The sequence below is a fragment of the Typopeltis vanoorti genome, chromosome 13, assembly GCF_054136105.1.
Source record: "Typopeltis vanoorti isolate ZY-2024b chromosome 13, IOZ_Tvanoo_1.0, whole genome shotgun sequence".
NCBI lineage: Eukaryota > Metazoa > Arthropoda > Arachnida > Uropygi > Thelyphonidae > Typopeltis > Typopeltis vanoorti.
Window position 1 is genome coordinate 88545139 of NC_143561.1, and position 22986 is coordinate 88568124.

General features: G+C 35.5%; 1 protein-coding gene across 1 annotated transcript in view; it reads right to left on the reverse strand.

Moving 5' to 3' along the window:
• Nucleotides 1–20531, reverse strand: part of LOC150100343 (acid ceramidase-like) — a 179320-nt gene extending 158789 nt beyond the window's left edge. The window contains exons 1-2 of the mRNA XM_090402680.1: nt 20003–20531; nt 5789–5826 (exon numbers count right to left, since the gene is read on the reverse strand). Coding sequence (XP_090258806.1) covers nt 5789–5826; nt 20003–20083 — 119 coding nt within the window. The 5' untranslated portion in view covers nt 20084–20531. The remainder of the gene's footprint in view (nt 1–5788; nt 5827–20002) is intronic.
• Between the last annotated feature and the right edge of the window lie 2455 nt (nt 20532–22986).

A 22986-nucleotide genomic window follows, 5' to 3' on the forward strand; every position in this document is an offset into this window, starting at 1 on the left:
AAACAGGACCGTAATTTCATACAGCCACCTCTGAATTTCACAGTTGGTGCAAAGCACTCTAGTAAGAGACGTTCACTGGGCATCTGCTACACCAACACCTGTCTATCTGCTTGGTAGAGGGTGTAGCGCGTTCGTCACTTCATAACACAGCTTTCCAATTTCCAAAGAGCATGTCCTGCTGAACATGCTCTTTGCACCAATAAAGCCGATGCATGTTGGTTTAGGTAATGTGGGGGCTTGCATATTGCAGTTCTGCCATGGAAACCCATGTTGAACCTTGGTTCAATGTTTCTGTGCAAATGCATGTTTCAGTCAATGCTCAGAACTCCACATTCAATGTGTTGGCTGACGAATGGCAATTTTCACAGGTTATTCTTCATAGTACCCTAAGGTCACATTCGTTGAGTGTGGTGGGTCATCATATTCCTCCAATTTATACCAGCTACAAACATGTAACTCATTACATGGCATGATGCACCCTGTCCATGAGATGTCCAGTGACTTCTTTCCAAGCAGTCAGTGTACACTGAGTGGATTAGCTGTGCAGAAGAGATGATGACAGTGCAATGAAATTCATAAGATAGCATCTGCCACAAACAATGTATCACTGTGTATCAAGAATTAAGTGAGTAAACAGTGTAGGAGATGAACAGTGAAATCAAGCAAGCTGTGTCAGAGAAGAATATGTTATAGAGGAGGTACAAGACAGTTGGTGGCGATTAAATCCAATAGGAATATAAATTGCAGGCTAGGAAGGTGACAAACATGGTAAAGAAAGAAAAGGTGTATCGTGAGAGGAAATAGGCTGGTCAGGCCAAGGTCAATTCAAGAAAATTCTTCTGCTGTATGGCAAGCAAGAGGAAGAATCTGTCACAAGTTGACAGTGGTAGACAGTCAAGACAGAAGAGTGACCATTGTAAGGGATTTAGTGGAATTATTGAATGAACACTTTACCAGTGTATATCATAGTGGTATAATTTATGCTGTGCAATATGCAAAAGGGGGGGAAAGAATCAGGAGAACTGGAAGCAAAAAATCAGAGATGTATCAGGTGTTGATTGGGTTAGATGTTAATAGGTATGTGGGAATGGATGACATATCACCATGTATTCTTCAGGAATGTGTATAACAGTTAACTATGCCCTTGACCTGTTATTTAATGAAAGTCTCGTAGTGGATAATTTTCCTAAGGAATGGAAACAAGACAAAATAGTACCATTCCACAAGCATGTTTCTAGGACAGAAGCTTCCAATTATAGACCAGTCTGTATAAGTGAAGTGAAGGTGTTGGAGAGATTGGTTAGGAATAAAATACAAGATTATGATGATGAACAGAGGATTCTTTATGATGGTCAGCACAAATCTGTAAAGAATATGTCTCGTTTTAGCAATTTACTTGCATTTAATGATAAGGTAATGAGTGTATTTGATAAGGGAGAATCACATGCAGTGATATTCTTGGACTTTGCAAAAGCATGTTTGATAGATTACACATAAATTGGTGTACAAGCTGCAGGGGACAGGAATGAAGAGTATATTGGTTAGATGGATTGAAGACTGGGTCTCTGAATGATACCAGCAAGTTGTGTAGATGGAGTGGAATCTCTCTCAAAAAAAGGAGGGTAACTAGTGATGTGTCCCAGGGATCTTTTCTTGGCCCTGCTGTTTAATTTCTTTGTAAATGATATCATGTGGATTGACTAGAGATCTTCAGTTGCTTGCTAATGATGCAGAGTCAAGGAGAATTATACGTAGCAGTGCAGATGGTAATTCCCTTCAAGAAGATTGTAGTTTTAATAAGTGAAAGGTGTTGCATTTTGAAGTGCAGAAATATAAGGCTGTGTACTATATCAATGGTACCATACTGCTGGAAGTGGATGAGATTCAAGATTTGGGAGTGATGGTTGACAGTAGACCAAAGTTTAGAGGACATATTGTGAGTGTTGCAAAAACTGCCTACCACTACTGCTATAATAACAAGTGCACTAACATGAAAGGACAAGGAAGTGGTTGTGCTACCATATAAAGCACTGGTCAGACCATATGGACTATTGTCCTCAGGTTTCGTCACCTGGTTACAGAGACAGGAGTTGCTCTCTATCGAGACAAGCGACTCTCAATATGTTGGCTACAGAGAGAGAGATTGAAGGAATGTGAATTGCAGAATTTGGTGGAAAGGAGGAAAAGAGGAGATATGACAGATGTTTAAGTTAGGGAGGGAATTTTATTCGATTAAACCAGAAGGGATTATAAAAATAAAAATAGTAGAAGGGTGAGTGGTGAAGAACCAGTGGCCATCCCTGAAAGTTTATGTAGGAGTGCAGTGAAGAGGATGTGGGAGTAGATTTTTTACATGAAGAATTGTGGGTAAATGAACTCATTATCAGAATATTTTATTAATACAAGAACTGTTAAGGATTTTAAGATTCAGTATGATAAATATGTTGTCATATGTATTGTTATTATTAGTCAATTAAATATTTAACTGTAATTAACATGTAACTATTTCAATACAAATACACATGTTCAAGGACAAGGCTACCTAAAAAAATACCCTGGGAATGGGTGCCATCAGTAATAGTAACATAACATACAAGGGTGGCCTGAAAAGTTCTCAGCCTTGACCATAGATGGCAACATTATCGGCAAGATTTTTTTTTCTAAGTTGGCACATCTGTCATAAGCATCCATGTGAAATTGCAAGTCATTCTCTAAAGTAGTTTGTTTTATACAGCTGTCTGAAACAAAAGTGTTGTCTGTATCCCTTGAAATGGATAAAATTGAGTAACGTGAGGTTATAAAATTCTTTGTAAAAGAAGGTTTAACATCAAAAGAAATTCATTCGAAATTCATAAAAGTTTATGGGCACTCTTCTCCTTCATTTTCGACAATTAAGAAATGGGCTGCCAAGTTTAAACATGGCCGTACCAGCCTTGAAGATGATCCACGTGAAGGATGCCCAATAAGTGCAACAACACCAGAAATCATTGATCAAGTGCATGATATGGTATTAGATGTCCGGCGAGTCAAAGTGCGTGAAATTGCTGAGGCTAAAGGCATTTCAATAGAATGTATAGGATATATTTTGCATGAAAAAGCTTTGTGCAAGATGGGTGCCGTGCTTGCCGACAGCAGATCAAAAATGCACTCACATGAAAATCTCTGAATAGTGATTGGAGCATTTTAACAAGAATAAAACTGATTTTGTGTGTCAATTTATTACTATGATGAGACTTGGATTCACCATTACACACCAGAATCCAAACAGTGGACAGAAGCCAGTTGTTCAGAGCCGAAGAAGACAAAGTCGGTTCTATCAGCAGGAAAGGTCAGGGATCGGTGTTTTGGGATGCTAAAAGGCATTTTGTTTATTAATTAACTTGAAAAGGGTAAAACAATAACCAGGGAATATTATTCCAATCTTTTAACCAGACTGGACAAAAAAATTCGTGAAAAAAGACCCAGTTTGCAGAAGAAAAAAATCATCTTTCATCAAGACAATGCACTTGCCCACAAGGTGTTTTGGAAATGGGAAAATTAAGGGATCCGCACAATGCATTGTCTGAACATCCACCCTATTTCCCAGATTTGGCTACCTCTGACTTCTATCTCTTCCCAAAACTAAAACTCTTCCTCGCTGGTCAGCATTTTTCTTCGAATCAAGAGGTGATTACAGCTGAAGAGGGATATTTTGCAGATCTTACTGAGAACCAATACAGGGACAGGATAATGGTGCTGGAGCATCGCTGGAATAAATGTATTAGTCTTAAGGGAGATATTATGTTGAAAAATAAAAATAATTTTGAAATTATAAATTTGTTTTTTCATTGTTAAGCCGAGAACTTTTCAGACTACCCTCATATACTATCCATGTCATTTAATGTATATGTTATGTCTTTTCCGCTTGTGTTTTGCAAAACAAGTACACTTTTAGATGTGACTGGTAATTAGTTTACGGAATTAACAACGCATATAAAGTATATTAATTAAAGGTAACTTTAATGAATAACTTCTATATTTCGGCAACGTCACATTGCCATCTTCAGGAACATAAAGATATGGTATGTGCACTCAGGAACTAACACAAAGCAAATGAGGAAGAAAGCAAGAAACTAATATTGTTCCTAAAGTCCTAATGGTGCCCTCTTGCGGGCTAATTTGGTAGTCTTGGCAGTTGGGCTGAAGTTCTCATAATGAAAGTCTCCCAAATTTGGGGCAGTTTCATGCACCCAAATTTGTTGAGGTTAGGAACGTTTTTTAGAGCTGCTGAAGATTCTTTGAATAATCTTTCGTATTTAAACTTGCTGCGATGGATTATTTTTGTTTTCTTCCAACGAATTTTATGGTGGGTATCTAAGGCATGGTCTGCCAGCCCAGAGCAGCTGTACTGGTGAAACCGGATGTAGTCTTGGTGTTCTGAAATCCTGATATTTGTTGTTCTGCCTGTTTGGCCAAAGTAGGACAATTTGCAGCTGCAAGGGACCTGGTATACACCAGGTAGGTCTAGGGGAAGTGGTTGGTCTTTGGTAGAGCGGATAAAGAATGCCAACTTTTTATATGGTCTGTAACAGGAAGTAAGGTCCTATTTTTTGAGGATATGGTTATAGAAGTTATTCATTAAAGTTACCTTTAATTAATATACTTTATATGCGTTGTTAATTCCGTAAACTAATTACCAGTTATATCTAACCATTATTGGATATTGGTTATAGAAGTTATTCATTAAAGTTACCTTTAATTAATATACTTTATATGCGTTGTTAATTCCGTAAACTAATTACCAGTATATTCCGTAAACGTATAAGTCTTGCTACTAGAATCATGATCATCCACGGAGATGCAATCGCACGAAAGGCCCGTCAATAGGGCAAATTGAGGTTGAAGATATCGAGGCAAATAAATCGTCTGACGTTCCTAAAACACTGCCGGGATAACAAAGTGATCCCTAATTGTGTCAATTTGAAGCACCGTTTTACTTCCGAGAAAGCTCTACGCATTTATAACCGCACTAGCTTCGCCCTGTTAAGAGAACAAATTACCGCGACGCGCGTTCTCCTTGCCGATGAAAACAAAACCTTACGGGCGCTAGAGGAAGAGCTTTCGAATACACTCGGCCTTGATCTATGGTCTATACTTCATGACATCTCATGCAAATCGGCAAGAAAGGAATTCGAAAAAATACGGTTTCACCAGTACAGCCGCTCTGGGCTGGCAGACCATGCCTTAGATACCCACCATAAAATTCGTTGGAAGAAAACAAAAATAATTCATCGCAGCAAGTTTAAATACGAAAGATTATTCAAAGAATCTTCAGCAGCTCTAAAAAACGTTCCTAACCTCAACAAATTTGGGTGCATGAAACTGCCCCAAATTTGGGAGACTTTCATTATGAGAACTTCAGTCCAACTGCCAAGACTACCAAATTAGCCCGCAAGAGGGCACCATTAGGACTTTAGGAACAATATTAGTTTCTTGCTTTCTTCCTCATTTGCTTTGTGTTAGTTCCTGAGAGCACATACCATATCTTTATGTTCCTGAAGATGGCAATGTGACGTTGCCAAAATATAGAAGTTATTCATTAAAGTTACCTTTAATTAATATACTTTATATGCGTTGTTAATTCCGTAAACTAATTACCAGTTATGTCTAACCAACGTATAAGTCTTGCTACTTTTAGATGTGATTTGTCTGTTTGTCCCCGTGCATAACACTTCTCTGGCTAGTTATTTTAAGGAAATTTTCGTATTAGAATTACTTTTAGAATTATTTTCAGAAATAACCATCTTACCTTCTTGGAGGAGGATATTTTCCTGTTGCACATTCATCCTAGTTAAAAAATAAACTTTTAATTTGAAAGTAAAAAAAAAAAAAAACTTGGGCTAATACATAACAAGACTATAACTCCAACATAATCTAATATATATATATATATATATATATATATATATATATATATATAAATACTACAGAACAACAGATTAGCTGTTGTTCTGTAATATTACACTCTTTCTTTTAATACTTTCATAGAATATTCTACAACTACTATAACATACTTCATAATTGGATAACTTAGAGATCTACCTATTCAAAAATTTGATTTCACTCTTGTTGTAAAGAATCAAGAAACATATTCAGGTGTGAATGGCAGAACATTTTATAAATTACAATTTATACTAGGCTGCAGATGATTTTGTCATCTGATGAAATAACAGTACCTTGCTTATTGTGAAATGGCTATTTCCTGTTTGGTTACTACCACAAGAGTTCTAGTTTCTGTTCTCTCCCACCAATCTGTCAACATGCAGTGCTAGTACATCACGAACATGCCAAAAAAAAATAAGATAGAGATCCATAACATCTCAATGTTTGAAGATACAGCAGTAAAGAATTTCTTCTGGAAGGCTGGCAGCCAGTTAATGTACAAGACTGTACATGATTTGAAGAGACTTCATGATCAGCTGACACATAATCTCACTGCCATCTGCTGCCAGGTCGTGCCTGGAGGGAGACTGTGTAATGGCATGCAGAGGGAGGACTATTGAGGCCATATTATGGTTTGGAGACGATTCTATGTAGACGGGCAGCATGTCCAAGGATATTTTCTCCCACTGCATGTTCTCTTCAGTGGCATGAGAGTAAACCTAAACATTATAGTGTCATTGTAGATAAATTAAGAAATAAATCTCCCTCAAAAATTCCCTCCAAAAAAACTTAAACTCAAAAAATCTTATAAAAAACTTCCATGATCACTTCAACATTCTTGGCATCAAAATTAACTTAAATGACATGAATCAGCATCATCAAATGTTCAAACCCGATGTTTTATTTCTGACATCCTCTAAAATCTCCACACCCACCATAGCCCATCTTAACTGTATAAATTAAACCATGTAATGATTCCTTCCACCAGATGGGAGGTGTTTGTGCCTTTGTGTGATCCAATATTCCTTTCCAAAGGATGCCTAGTTTACTAGAACTTCTCCCTTTTTTTTGACCTCCTGTAATAAGATAGGATAAGAAGTCCTAGATAAGAAGTCAAAGTGGTCAAACTGAAAATCAATTTGACCACTTTGACTTCTTATCTAGGAAGCTTGATTTCATTCAGTCCAAATTCCCAAATAGTGAAGTCTTCTTTCTTGGTGACTAATGTCTACAACTACCTGGCTTCCTTTATCCGATTCCACTGATCAAGAGAGGCAGGGATTTTTTTTCTGTAAAACAATGATCTAAAACAAATCTTCCCCAGAATTCCTGACAATCCTCTTCACTCATCCAACACTTTTTGGATCACTTCCTAACTACTTCTTCCAGGTACACTGTTTAAGTGTACACTGGACTGCTCTCCTTGGTAATTCAGATCACAAACCGATAGAGTATCCTTTCCTTAGCTATTCACAACCTCATATACTTTAGCATTACAACAATGTCAAATGGGAGGACTTATGTGACTTACTCCTCCTTTCCATGGTCAGACTACTGTTTTCATTCTTCAGATCCAGGTGCCTATTATGATCTTGTTATAGAAATAATCCATATTGGAATGGAAACTTTCATTCCTTGCTCTGTTCAAAATTCCTACCTTACCCCCTCAGGGATGCTTTACTAGGAAGTGTGCCAAGACACCCCTAGAAAAGAAAACAGCCTATCATTAGTGGCTTGAGACCAAAACTCGAGCTTCATTCACAGCCTAGACAGCTGCCCCTAATACTTGTAGATTCATCATTAAAGAGGGGCTAAATCTGACTTCAACAGGGCTAAATGCAGACACTCACCAACTGTGCCAACAGCAGTTGTGCCTTCTGGACCCTTACCAAGCTGTTGGTGTAACTTTTGTCCCTCTGTGCTTCCTCTTCTTTCTCACCCCAATGGTAACTCTGCATCATCGCCTAAAGACAATGCTGACATCCTGGTTTTATTCCTCTCTTCCATAGATGACCAAGGCAAATCATCTCCTTTACCTAGAACATTGCATCACATGCTGGCAGTGGCCTTCTGCATCACAAGAATCTTGAAAAGCCTGGATACTAAAAAAGCTTCTGGTCTTGTTGATATTCCACCAATTGTGCTCAAAAGATGTGATCCTAAACACCTGTTCTTTATCATCTATACACTGTTATACTAAAGGTAGCACTCTAAAGCATGGAATCAAACCCATATGCAGCCAATTCCAAAAAAAAAAAAAAAAAAAGCCAATGTGACTACCTTAAAATTATCAAACTATTTCTCTTGTCTCTCAGTGCTCTCTAAAGTAATGGAGAAGACAATCAATACTCAACTTCTCTGGAAAACTACCAACAACTGTGATCACCAGTATGGATTTTACCATATCAAGATCCACAGCAGATTTCACCTACACCACTCACCTCTGGACAAGTGTCATGGAAAGGGTTGGAGAAACCTATACTATTGCATAGGTTTCTCCAAACCTTAGTAACAAACCTTTGACATTTCAAAGGTTTGGTACTAAGGGCTTCTCAGAAAATTGCAATCTTATGGTCATGGAATGCTAGTCTCAGAACCATTCACTACCTGTAATGATGAAAGGTGTTCTCTCTTAGATTATCCTGTTAATGCAGGTGTTCCTCAGGATTCTACTCTTTCAACCACAATCTTCCTCATATACATAAATGACCTGCTGTCACTAACTTCAAACCCTGTTCATGTTTGCTGAATGACTTAATCATCTCAAATTTCATGATTATCTTCAATTAGTGCTCTAAACACTGATCTTAACAACATACTGCAATGGAACAATAATAACCTAGTCACACTGCACTGCTTCCGAAACAGAATTTTATTTGTTTTCTCACAAAAGTGGCCTTAGTTCTTCTCTTACTTTTGATAATGCTCAGCTCAATAGTCAAGACCAAGTCCCTCTATCTCTTCTCTTACTCCAAGCCTTTTCAGTCAAAATCACATCACTTCTGTAGCATTCTCAGCTTCTAAAAAACTTGGTATCCTTTTTCACTCTAGATCAGTGGTTCCCAACTTGTGTTCCGTAGAACTCTAGGGTTCGCCAATAAAATTTGGGGTTCCGCAATAAAATTAGTTTTTGAGCTCTAATTAATAGTTTAAAATATATATGAAAAATTTATTAAAGTTTCAAAAATTTCAATAAAATCCGTTGTGTCAAGTGGTGGATGAATGAATCAAATATCTGTATTCAATTCTCCCACTACTAGTTGAGTCATATCCCCCGACAAAATCATCTGTAGTGAGGTGGGCATATCAGTCATAGATTGGTATTGTTTTGCACTGCAATCATTTTGTGATGTCTTATGTACTTTTCATATAAAAATAAAGTGGGCATCATATAAATTTATAATATTATGATTGAGTATGCCCTAAATGAAAATATCATGGAATTTTTGGTGAGAGGAGTTTTAAAAAAAAAAGTGTAGCAAACAGTTCACATGTTTCGAGTGACAAGATTGGTCAAGCGGATACTGACAAAAATATAGATCAAGGCACTAGCATTACTTGTGTAGCATACTGAAGAAAAACCAGAGGAACTATCTACTTCAGACTATGAAAATCTCATTGATCTGAAATTTAACAGCCAAATAAAAGTTAAATTTAATGAAGTTTCATTAAACAAGTTTTGGTGTGACTTAAAAGAAGAATATCCAAATTTAATCAAAAAGGCAATTTGTTGTTTGTTGCCATTTAGCACCACACATTTGTGCAAAAACGAATTTTCGCTCTACACTGCGACAAAAACAAAATACAAAAGTTGAATGCCGCTCCTGATATTAGAATTCTGCTATTCACAATTAAACCAAATTTTGAAAGAATATTAAAAGAAAATAAGTTTAATCCTTCACATTAATTACTAGTCTGAATTAATAATATTTGCTTTTCCATTATTAATCTGTTGTTTGTTTGTTTTTGTATTTTCAATAATTTATATTTTTTTATTATTTTTTATTTATAAATCAGTAAAAATTGTCAGGGTTCCAAAATTTTTTTTTATCAAGGTGAGAAGTGTTCTGCAATCAAAATACGTTGGGAACCGCTGCTCTAGATGGTACTTCTCTTCTTACCTGTTACTTACTCTATAACTCTATAAACCTCAAATCCACTCAACCTTGGAATACTACTCTCATAGTTGGGATGTTGCACCTAAGATCACCCTAAAACTTCTTGACTATATATATATATATATATATATAGTTCCCACCCATGAATAGTTATTAATCAATCTACAGTACATTTTTACTATGGGTGGGATAAGGATTTTTTCCTCCCATTTTTATTGATTTTATATATTTTTCTTTTTGTAATTTTTTTTTATTCATTTCTATATAGTCCAGAAACCCTGCTCTACAAACCAAACATGGAATGTTTTCAAGCCACTTCAGGCCTCCAATAAGTGGAATAAGTTGATTAATGACACCTTTCTCACAGGACCTTCAGCCACTGTCTCATAGAAGTGAGTTTCTGCAGACCTCTTCTTGTAGATATTTCCACAGCTGCTTTTCAGCAGAACTAACATCCATTATGTGCTTCCTATTCCTGCCAGATCTGCAGGAACTCAAAGTAACAGCTGTCCAACATCCCTTTACAGCTAAAATGCATACTTATCAATCCTGCTACTTCTAGTCATCTTTCATTCCATCCATCAGTTCTGTGGAACAGTCTCCCCCCATGAAGTATTTCTAAAAGACTACAACCTCCAATTGTTTCAGAAGATTATCAACAAATTACTCTACTCCTGATCCTAGCCCATACATGACATTTATTTATTATATATCCTGCTACTTCTTATGCGCGAGAGTGATTTATATATATATATATATATATATATATATATATATATATATAAGCACGGCTTTATTTATTTATTTTTTTTTTTTAATCACTAGCAAAATCCAAGTGTATACTGTATATAAATCATGAAGTCATGAATATATATTTATTAGAAAGAAATAAACAGTTTAAATAAAGATTATCAACATAGAGTTATAATACTCTATAGAGTATTATAGATCATTATAAATCAGTTGTGCAAATTCCATTGCTAATTCATGGGGACGAGGATATGTTAGAAAGACTCTCCAGAGAAGATTCACAAAGGTGGTCAGTGGTCTTTGGAATGTGGGGTACAAGGCCAGATTGAGAGAATGTAAGATGCAAAGCCTCACGAATAGGAAGAAGAGGGCAGATATGATTGAGATATATAAGCAAGTCAGGGGTTGTTATCAGGTTGACATCGAAAAGATTTTTCATAGAATGGAGAGAGAGAGGGGGGGTAGAACAAGAGGCCATCACTGGAAACTGTATGAGAAGGGTGTAAGCAGAGAAGTGAGGAGTTGATTCTTTGCATGGAGAGTAGTTGGTGAGTGGAATGCATTGCCTGAGTGTGTTGTGAATGTAGACACATTGAATCAGTTTAAAGCATGGTTGGATGAGTATTGTCTGCAACAGTGTGTACCTCCTATGATGAGTCTCTGACTACTGCAAACAGTTGTAAGATGAGACGTTTAGTGATCTATTACTGCATCTGTGCTATAAATGATTATTTCACTGATTATAGCACACAAATCTAACAAATCTATAGCAAAGAAATGCTGGGTTTGTTCTCTTTTTTAGTCCAAAGTCAAGTAGGAAAAAATTCAAGCATAAGTCTTAACTAAATTAAACTTGCCAAGAAATTATATTCTTGTTTAATCCTTTATCCAAATGTAAGCAAACAGTTTGCACATTAAGTACTTTCACGACTATTAGTTTAGTTTATAACCAAGTGAAAAAAAAACTTTCTGTAAGTCTCAACCAAGAACAATATCAAAAATATCATGAAGAGTCGAGCTCTGTCCACTTCAGTTTTATATATATATATATATATATATATATATATAAAGGTGGGTCTAATAATTCCCCTGCTATCATCAACAGCATCTACCCCCATTCTTGTCCTTTGTACCCTTACAAAAATATCATATCCTTCCATTTCTACTCCTGTCAGGATATCATCCAACTATGTTATGATCAACAAAAGAATTTCACCTCCCTTATTTCTGATGCATTTTTAAATCAATGTAGCAAATAACCAGGCCTACTCATGCCATTTGTTGGCTATGATTTCTCCACACCTTCCCAATCAAATTTATCACCACTTATGTTATATATCTTCTTATACTCAACTACTCCCCTTACATCCCAGGCCATCTCACTATGCTGACCATCCCTATACACATTCATAATTGCTTCCAACATCTACTTTCCTTACACTGTGTCTCTCTGTCCAATTCCCCCCACCACCACCACCACACTGCATTTCTGTTCTCTCACTTGTTCCACTCTCCTGATCATTCACATCATCTCATACTTCCTTGATTTCTTGTTCACATCACTCATTACACTTCCTTCAAGCAGCAATCGTTTCAGACTGACTCATTCCCACCAAATCCATTTAAATGCAATTCATCGCTTTTCTACAAATCTATCATTCCCTGGAATGCATCCCACACATTAACCATACTCCTTTCTCCTCACAGCTCTGCCAACATACCAGTCATGATACTTGCTTACAGTCTAGACACATAATCATCACACCTTGGCAACATACTGACAATCTTTCCTACTATGTCGCTATCTTTCACTTTCCTCAATAACTTCCATCCCACATTCTCTTTCTGTCCAGCAAAATCATTTGTTCCCACAACTGCTACTAATTTCTGTTCATATACTTCACACATCCAAAAATGCAACACCTTGTTCATGCTCCATCCTAGAAAACAGACCTTTTGGACCCTCTCTTATTTCACCATACCATTAATAATGGAATCTCCATAACATCACTAGTTATTCTTTGCCTCTTTTTCTCAAGAAAAATAGGTGAAGGTGCTTCTGCATTATATCCTTCTGCACTCTTTAACTTGTTCTTTAAATCTCGTACCTTGGCAATCACTCTTTTTCACTCCTGCAGTCTTGCTGACCTGTGTTCTATCACTAATAGTGATTCAAATAGGACATATCAAATGATATGTCCTATTTGAGAGTGGGTATATGATGTGAAAGAGTGGTGTGGAAAGAGTTTGCAGGATATGAGTCATCTGGCAGTGGACAGAAAGAAGTGGCAAAGGATGGTGAAACAGGCATCAAACATTTGATGATATGTTCATCATTTGATGTTATGTTTGCTGTAACCCATCATGACCCATGGGCAAAAATTATGATGTTTGCTGCAATAAGATGTTAAACAAAGAAAAAAAATATATGTAATTGACATAAGTTCAATAATGGGATAACCTCCTATAAACATATATTTAAATATTACATTAGAACCAAATTTCAATAACTTTCAACATAAAGAACCAATATCTAAAAATGAAATAATGAACATAATACAGAAGATGAAAAGTGGAAAGGCAAGTGGCAAATAATATAGCAATAAAAATGCTTAAGACAACTAAAGAAATTGCTGTTGATAAATCAGAAGTGATCTTTTGGCATGGGAAAATATAGACCTCCTACAATAATGAGAAGGTCTATACTTTGACTCCATGGAGGTCAGATATTTATTATTATTAATATCTGACCTCCATAGAGTCAAAGGACTCAATTGCAGGAGGTCTATACTTTCCCCTGCCAAAAGATCGCTGAACCATGCCCATTCACAGCTTCACCACACTTTCAGGCAATTCATTCCGCTCACCAATCACTCTCAATGCAAAGAACCAGCTTCTCACTCCCCCCTGCTCACATACTTCTTATATAGCTTCTATGGATGGCCTCTAGTTCTACTCTTGCCTCCCTCTATTCTATGAAATATCTTCTCCAAGTTAATCTGATAACAATCCCTCACCAACTTATATGTCACAATTGTATCCCCTCTTCTTCTATTCACAAGGCTCTGTAAATTGCATTCCCTCAATCTCTCCTCCTATCTGACTTACTAGCATTCTATAAACCTGACACTAACTTAGTCAACCTTCTACAGTACATCTTCATCCCCCTGAAAATCATGTGTTTTAAAGCTTCAAGCATTTTACGTAGGTCTATTGAGTTGAAGGCTTTTTCATAATCTATGAAAGCCAAAGAAATTGGTATTTATATATATATATTTATTTATTTTTTTACCATTACTTGATTTAAGGCTTGTAAATAATCTAACATTGAGAAAGATATTCTGAAACCTGCCTGTTCTTTCGGTTGAAGGAAACTTAATATATTGTTTATTCTGCCTATAATATTTGTAAAAAGCTTATGAAGGACTGGAAGAAGGGTTATAGGTCTATAATTTCTTATGTCAGTTTTATCACCTTTCATATAGAGAAGGATGATTTTACTAGTATTCCAATTTTTCTTGACTCTTCTTAAAATCTCAGTATACAATTTGCCAGTTTTCTATGCAAGAGATCTCCATTTTTCGACATTTCCATTACTATTCCATCGTACAGGTGTCTTTCCATTTTTCATTTTTGTAACTGCATGTTTAACTTCATCATCTTTGACTGTGTATTCACTGCAGTTTTCATTATCCTTTTCTCTCTATTACTTTCTCCTTATTTGTATATAATTCTTGATAAAATTTAATTATAATCCCAACATTTTTGTTATCAGTATTCCATTTTCATCTTTCACACATATAAAGATTACCTGCATTATCAAGAAGTTTTCTTGTTTCCCTTATACTGTTTTTTTTTTTTTTCCTCTAGTGTTGTTCTTTTGTATTGAAATGTCTTGTCTTATATCCTCTCTTACCTTTTTTCCTTATTGTTTTGCAAAGTACATTCTATGTACTTTGCAAAAGAATGTTCTTTATGTACTTTGCTAAGAAACATAGAATGTTCTTCGGTAAACTCTATGTTTCTTACACCATGTGCATTTTGTTTCATGTTTCTTTTTTCTTCAGTTCCTTTTCTAAACTGTCTTTTTGCTCCTTTTGAGTTCCCAGATAAATTTTCAGCATCCTTTATTACACTTTTTGTTAGAATACTGTTGAAATTTTCAATATTCAAAATTAGATTTTTTTTTTTAATGTCTTTCTCTAAATTTACTTGAAATTCTTCTTTTTTTCATTTGCAATATTTCTAAGATGTTTCTGGTTTTCATTTTTTTAAATCAGTTTTGTCTTTCTTAAGTTTATCACTATTTTATTTTGGACTAATCTATGATCATTGCTTAACCTTGCTTTGCATATAATATTTTATGTCTTGTACCATATATGGTTTGTCTGTTAATATATATAATCAATTTCATTCTTGTTAGTTCCATTTGGGTGTCTCTAAGTCCATTTGTTTTGAGGTTTCTTTTTGAAAAAAAAAAAAAAAAAAAGTGTTCATTATTTTTAGATTTCTTTCTTTTGTAAATTCCACTAACACATCTCCCACTTTCATTTCTGGTGCCAATGCCATTAATTCCCATAGATGCTTCATTTGGATTTTTATTTTCTTCTACTCTGCATTGAAATCAACCAATCAAAATATTAAAATAATGTTTACCATTTTCTAGATGGTGATGTATTTGGCTCTAAACAAGTTCCATGTCTTACTGTGATTTGGCAGATTCTTTCTGATATGAATTTTACATCCTCTGACATTTTTTATTTTATTGTTAATCAAAAAAAAAAGAAAAAAAAACAATATCATGTTTGTTTTCATCTTGCTTTCTACTTGTTTTTAACAGATGCCCACTGTTTAGATCTTGGATCATATTTCCTTTACATCTACATTCACTTATATCCCATTTAATACCTTCCAGCTCTTTATCTAGGTGTATTAATCCATCATCACCGATAAGAGTATCCACATTATAGATAGCTATGTACAGAATTCTTGCTGGTCATTTCTTCTTATTTATCAGTTGATCAGATTTGTTTTCATCCTTCTCTTCTCTGTAGGCATGAAAATTCTTTATTCATATTTTTGACCAAAAATCATCTTATTCATGATTATATTACTTTGTCCATTATGGCCTTGGACACTATGGCCTTTCTTTCTTCTCTTCATATTCATGGAGGTTTTTAGTCTCCCACGTTGACCACAGAAATTGGGAGATGCATTTCATAGCTTTCTGCTAGCTGTATAATAGAATAATACGAAATGGAAAGGGAGGAATGAAATAGAGACCCTTATCACTCAACTAATCTAATAGTATAGGGCCAAGAATCAGAGAAGTTAGACGAGATGAAATTAAGGAGACAGGAAAGGGATCTGACTATCAGATAAGCATGAAGTATGATCGAATCCAGCACAGGTACTTCTGAGTTGCCAGTCGTGCTCACCAGATGTAAGTCATGATAAGCACAAATATATAAGAATAAAAGAAATGTATGAAAAGTGTATATCCCCCTCCCACCTCTTCCTCCTATGTAGGAGGAAGGGGGGGGGATATGATTAAGACATAAACTAGTCAGGGGTTGTTATCAGATTGACACTGAAGAGATTTTTTCACAGAATGGTGGGGGGGGGGGGCAGAACAAGAGGACATCACTGGAAACTGTATAAGGAGGGTATGAGCAGAGGAGCAAGGAGTCGATTCTTTGCATGGAGAGTGGTTGGTGAGTGGAATGCATTGCCTGAGTGTGTTGTGAATAGACAAAATGAATCAGTTTAAGGCATGGATGGATGAACATTATGTGCAATAGCATGTACCTCCCACGATGAGTCTCTGACTCCACAAAGTCAGATGTTAATAATAATAATAATGAACAAAGCAAAAGTTAAGTTAATGCACGACAAACATCAGAATGTTTTGAGATAAGAACTATGTGAGACAAGGTTGCACAATGTCTGGTCTACCTTTTAGCAATCATTCACTGGATTATGAAAAAAAAGTTAGAAGTATAAGGAGAGAAATAACATGGATTCTTATATCACAGCTATCTAGATCAGCATCTCCCAAATGGTGTGCCACCAATTGGGTGGCTGATCCATGGAATGCATTGCCCGATAGAGTGGTGAGAGCAGGAACGGTCAATGAGTTCAAGGAGTGGTATGATAGGTTTCGTGTTTCCTAGGAAGGTCCTCCCACGATGAGTCTCTTGACTCCATAGAGGCCTGAATAATAATAATAATAATAATAATAATAACAACATGCAGAAGAAATTAAGAAGGTCCTATCCCTGGGAGCTAATGCTAATAGTGATGGTGGAACTGACAAGAATATAACAAAGATTTACAAAAGAAAATAGTATTTTCAGAAGATTGAATAATATATGGAAATCACCCAAATATTATAATAAAAACAAAAAGGTTTTCAATGGCAATATCAAGGCCATATTACTATATGGCTTTGACATTGCCATATAGTGATTTTGGTTGAAAGCTGGCTGGGAGAGCTGCAGAATTTATTTTTTTTTTTTTTTAAATGTTCTTCCCAGGTTATTGGTAAACCTATAGTACATTTATACCATGAGTGAGCTAAGGTTCCCCTCCATTTCTTTCAATTATATATATATATATTTCTTGTAATGTTCATTTATTTTTATATAGTCAGGAAAACCCTGATCTAGAGACCAAAGATGGAACTTTTTTCAAGACACTTTAGGCATCCACTAAGCAAGGCAGTGGTCTCACACCGGACAATGAAATTTATCACCCACCTGAAGACAATCACAAACATCCATACCCGTGGTGGCAGGATTTAAACCTGCAGCCTGTTAGTCAGAGAGCAGGTATGCTAACCACTTGGCCAACCAGGCTAGCATTTTGCAACCAGTTGCAAAAGATGAAATTATTTGGAGAAGATGGATTGCAGACCTTAACATGAAGGTCTGCAACCCATTTCAGACCATGAAGCCAAAAATGGACACAAAAATGATAGATAGATGGGTTCTATCTGATATATCTGTTCTAAAGGGGAGATGATTTACAACCAGTATGGCAAAAATCCTGTGGCATGTTTGTGAAATTCCTCAGGTAGTAGATGATTTTATTTGCATGGCTTAACACCAACCACTATCCTAATTATTGGAAGCCTCAGGCAACATGGAAAAAATGTTTAAAGTAAAGCTTCCCAGGTTCTTTAACCCACAACCTATCCAGAGTAGGAGAGTTAGGTTTTTGGAGTTGCCGTGCACTTTGCATGTGTATGTATGACTTTTTCTCACATATAAACATAACTTACTTAATAAGTAATATTTTTTTTAATATGAAATGTTTTTATTATAGTGAATTATAAGTTTAAAATCTTTAGCTGTTATACAGAATAAACATAAAAGATATCTAATAATGTATTTCTTACTTAAAGAAAAAGGCATCATAGTATCAAAATACTAATTTTATATTTATTTACTTCAGACTTTGTTATATATTTCTGATCTGATGGGAATCATTTCCACATACCCCCTTTTTGTGTGTGGTGGGAGGTATCTCATAGGATTGCTTGGTCAAGGTAACTTGAATAGAATTACTTGGAATTATAGGCACGTTTACAGAAGATTACACAAGATAGAAGGTAGCAAGTTATATTCTATAACTTGTTACCTTCTCCTAAAGACAACCTCTCCTCTGATATTACCTGGCATGTATGAGATCCCATGCTCCTGCAAGTTGTCTTACTTTGGACAGACAGGTAGATCTGTTCAAAAATGCATTTCGGAACATCAGGACCACATTTGTCTTTTCAAACTGCAGAAATCTGGCCTCGCTCAACATGTTGTTGGAAACCCAAACCATAGGATCCATTGGGAAAAGACAAAACTTTTACATAGATCTTTATATAAACATGAATGTTTATATAAAAGAAAGTGCTGAAGCCCTACTACATAGACCAAATTTAAACCGCAATGACGTTCTTGCTATTCCTAAAGTATGGGAAATTGTCATACAAAATTGTGTAAAATAATTTCTTTATATATGTTACCTTTTTTTTCTTTCCTCAGTTATATTTTAATTTAATTCTATAACACGTTACTGCATGCATATTCAGATTTTGTAATCATGCACCCTAACTGTATGTTATTCCCAGTATTGTTTGAATTACTGTACTGAGGATGTCCCAAGATACTTGGGATGAAATATTTACGTATTAAAACTTATCACTGTGGTTAGTACATGCATTTTTTAGTGATGAATTCACCACAGGTTTCATTGTATTCTTGTGTTAACGTGTCTATAATTCCTAGTCATAATGTCACAAGTGTCTCTCAAGAGTAGAATTACTTGGTTATTGAAAAACATGCTAACAAAGATAAGGAAGGTATCATTTCTTGTTTAAAAGGCCCTGTTGCATTCAGTCATATCAAGTTTGGTCACCTGGGTTTTTTGGAGATGAAACAGTGGTAATAGCAAAAGTCCATTATTATTGTTTTGTGCACCATCCTTATTTCTATCCAATAAACTGAAGTTTTTATGTATTGCAGTAATAGCTGAGTGTGAATGGAAACTTCACATGGCACCACCTAGAGCTTGTTGTAGAGAGGCACTCTACTCATCTCACCACTTAATCCTCCAACTACACAGAGCGCCATCTACCGCCCACACCACCAACAAGTTTTTTTGCGTTTTTTTTTTTTTTTTGTCTGTAAATTATGTGTTCTAATGGCTGATTTATCTGTACACGAAATAAAAAAGCAGAGCTTCCAGGAAGGGAAAAACTCTGCTACTACCGTATCAGATTGGCTAGTGCACTTTCAAGTGAAAAAATCTTCACTATCGTCAGGCCTCCATGGCGCAATTCTCATCATGTGAAATCCCATCGTCATATTATTCTAATTATGTGTTTTAATAATAAGATTCATGGAGGGAGAGTGTGCCAACAGCATCGAACGATGATTCCCTTACAATTACTAACCGAGCTCAAACTTGCTTAACTTTTTGTTGAGCCATTAGTAGCAGCGGCTCTACCAATCGACCAACCTATACATATACAACCAATCGTACTTTAAACTCATTCACTGTTTCGGTAACAGCCTGATTCTCTCTTTCTAATACAGTGTTTGCTGAGTGCGGCTAATCCCCGCCTATTTTTTAACAAGCCGACTCTCCTTAGAGTCTAGGTAAAATTTCCAAAGTCAATATTTAATAAAACCGATATTTCGATGCATACAGCTTACCGTGCCGAAGGTGAATGAAAAGCTAAAATAAAATAACTCTGCTAAAATAACAAAACCAAACAATTTCTTCATCGATGCCATTCCAAATAGTACAACTCAATTCATATTTAACAGTATCAGTCTTCAAACTTCTCGTATTTTAACAAAGAAATCACGTCACGTGATTCTGTAACAGCTAACAAAGCTTACTTTCCTGTATTATTTAATAATATCACGTGAAATTAACACACACACACACACATGGTTTAAAGCACAGCGCCATCTCCAGCAGCCAATCAATGTACTTCTTGATATCATTACGTTTATTTGTCGTGAGTCTTCCAAGCACGTTCGTCCACGATGTTCAAAATGAAATGCGTTTGTAGAAATAACGAAAGCTTCAAGAGGTAGGAGCACAATATGCATATACTTCTGCTATATTATTGATCAAGTAAGCAGTAAACTGTTTTTTTCATGTTCTCACTACTTGAAACTCTAATTTTAACAACATGCATGCGCGCACTACAGATGCTTTGACCGATGCTCGGTGCAATAATATACATGGCCATTACAACACATGACTCAGAAAAAGGGCATTCATAAGACTATATAACATACAAAATGAGTAAAAAATTTAAAAAAAATAATAATTAGTTCCGATATTTTTTACAGGAAGATATGAATAGGCCTTATGAAAAATTGCAACTAGAAAGCATGAATTTAGTTTCATTAATTTTTAAAAGAGGATATAGGGATGCATTTAGAAGTAAAAATGCAACTGAAAAAAAACAAGAAAATAATCTCATGCTTTCAAATGCATTTTTTTTCATACATCAAATAATAATAATAATAATAATAATAATAATACCTATCAATGTGTCCATTGTAAAAATATGTGGGAACTAATTTTGCGCTTGCTAACTGCATTTTCATTTATTAATGCTCTGTGTTTTAGATGCTTTCCCTCTTGGGTCCACAAGTACTAAGAAATGTCTGATAACAGAATAAAGTATGACTCTGTTATTAATTATTATTTCGACTAGGCAAACTAAAGTTAAAACCAGGGCCGACGGAAGCGGATATGCAAGCATGCGGGCGCCGCTACGAAGGGGGCGCCGCCGCCGAGGCACCGTTCATAAGTTCATTTTTAAGAAACAAAATTTTTATCATGAAAACAAAAAATTCTTAGAATGATCAATATTAAAATAAATAAGGCCGGATACACCGAATAGAAATTTTAAAAAAATTGTATATTGCTACCTCTTTGATCAGCCGGCTGTTTACAATTTTGCAGCGAGAGCAGGCTAATTGCTTGCCTGCAGAGTTGTGTTTACTGCAGTCTATCTAAAGTGAAACGGTAAACGGTTTTTATGTGCAGAAACGAATTTTCGTACAAAACATTTGTTGCTAGTTAACCAGTCATATGGTACGCATCTCAGTAGGCTACTGACAGTAGCGCAGTGCGGACTATTATTTCGTCTCTGTGTCGTGTTGTGTAATAATTTCTTGTGGGTATAAAATAGAAATGGAATCAAACATTTAAAAAAAAGTTATCCGGTGCACAAAATCGTAAGTGTCATGCTGCGAAAGAAGCAGATGTTAAGAAACAAACTGGGGCTCTTAATAAATTTGTTAATATATTAAAATATTCTGATGTAGATTGTAACCAACTCGATACATCAGAAATCAGAGTTGAAGAACCGTGCACATCATCCAGTTTGCATGAAAACACTATTGCAACTATTGAACAAGATAACAAGATGCATGATATAAGTGAAAAACAGTTAGGAGAAGATTTAGTTGTAGTTAACCAGGAAAATGGAGAAATATTGATGAAAAATTACGAGTTGTTTTAATTGAAATGGGGCCTGATCAAAAGAAATATATAATATATCCCAGAGATATATATGGTCATAAATTTGGCGACACGTATTATAATAGAAAAATGGAAAACGGGGAGCTCGTGCCAAGAACATGGCTATTTTATCCTGAAACTTTAAATTCTGTTTTTTGCTTTTGTTGCAAACCTTTCGCACCTACCGAATCAAGTAGTCTTGTAGAAGGTTATAACGATTGGAGAAATGTAAGCAGAACTTTGCATATACATGAAACTAGTTTAACTCACATAAAAAATTTCTTAAATGGAAGGAAGTTGATAAAAATTTAAAAAACAAAACTACTATTGATACAATTTTATTATCAATTCGAAAATCTAAATATTATTCCATAATTTTAGACTGCACACCTGATGTAAGTAAAACAGAACAAATGACCATTACTATTCGCTTTGTTTCCTGTGACAATGGAATTGTCAAGATCAGGAAAAGCTTTTTAGGTTTTGCAGATATATCAGATTCCACAGGACATGGTTTATGTGCAACAATAATTGAACAACTGGAAAAATGGAACATTCCCATTGAAGACATGCGAGATCAAGGGTATGACAATGGGACAAATATGAAAGGGGTAAAATATAGGCTCCAAAATTTGCTTTTGAACAAAAATCCTCGAGCTTTTTACGTGCCATGTGCTGCTCATACTCTAAATTTAATCATTAACGATGCAGCCAAAGTGAATGCAGATACAATTAGATTCTTTGCAATTATTCAAGAAATATACAATTTCTTTTCATTCTCTTACAAACGTTGGGCAGTCCTTTAAAAGGATTGCCCAACGTTTGTAAGAGAATTAAATGTCCTTCATTCTGAGTTCGTAAAAAAATTAACATTGAAACAGCCATCAGAAACGCGATGGGAAAGTAAAATTAATGCAGTCCGCCCTCTACGATATCAGTCAGGAGAAATTTACGATCCACTTTTTGAAATTTTAAATAATGAAAATTTTAATAAAGAAACTCAGCAGGAAGCACAAACATTATGTGCTAAAATAAAGGACTATAAATTTATTTGCTCCCTTATAACTGGGCATGATTTCTTAACAGGATAAACCCTGTGAGTAAAATGCTTCAAGACAAAAATATGAACATTACACTTGCTTTAGAATCT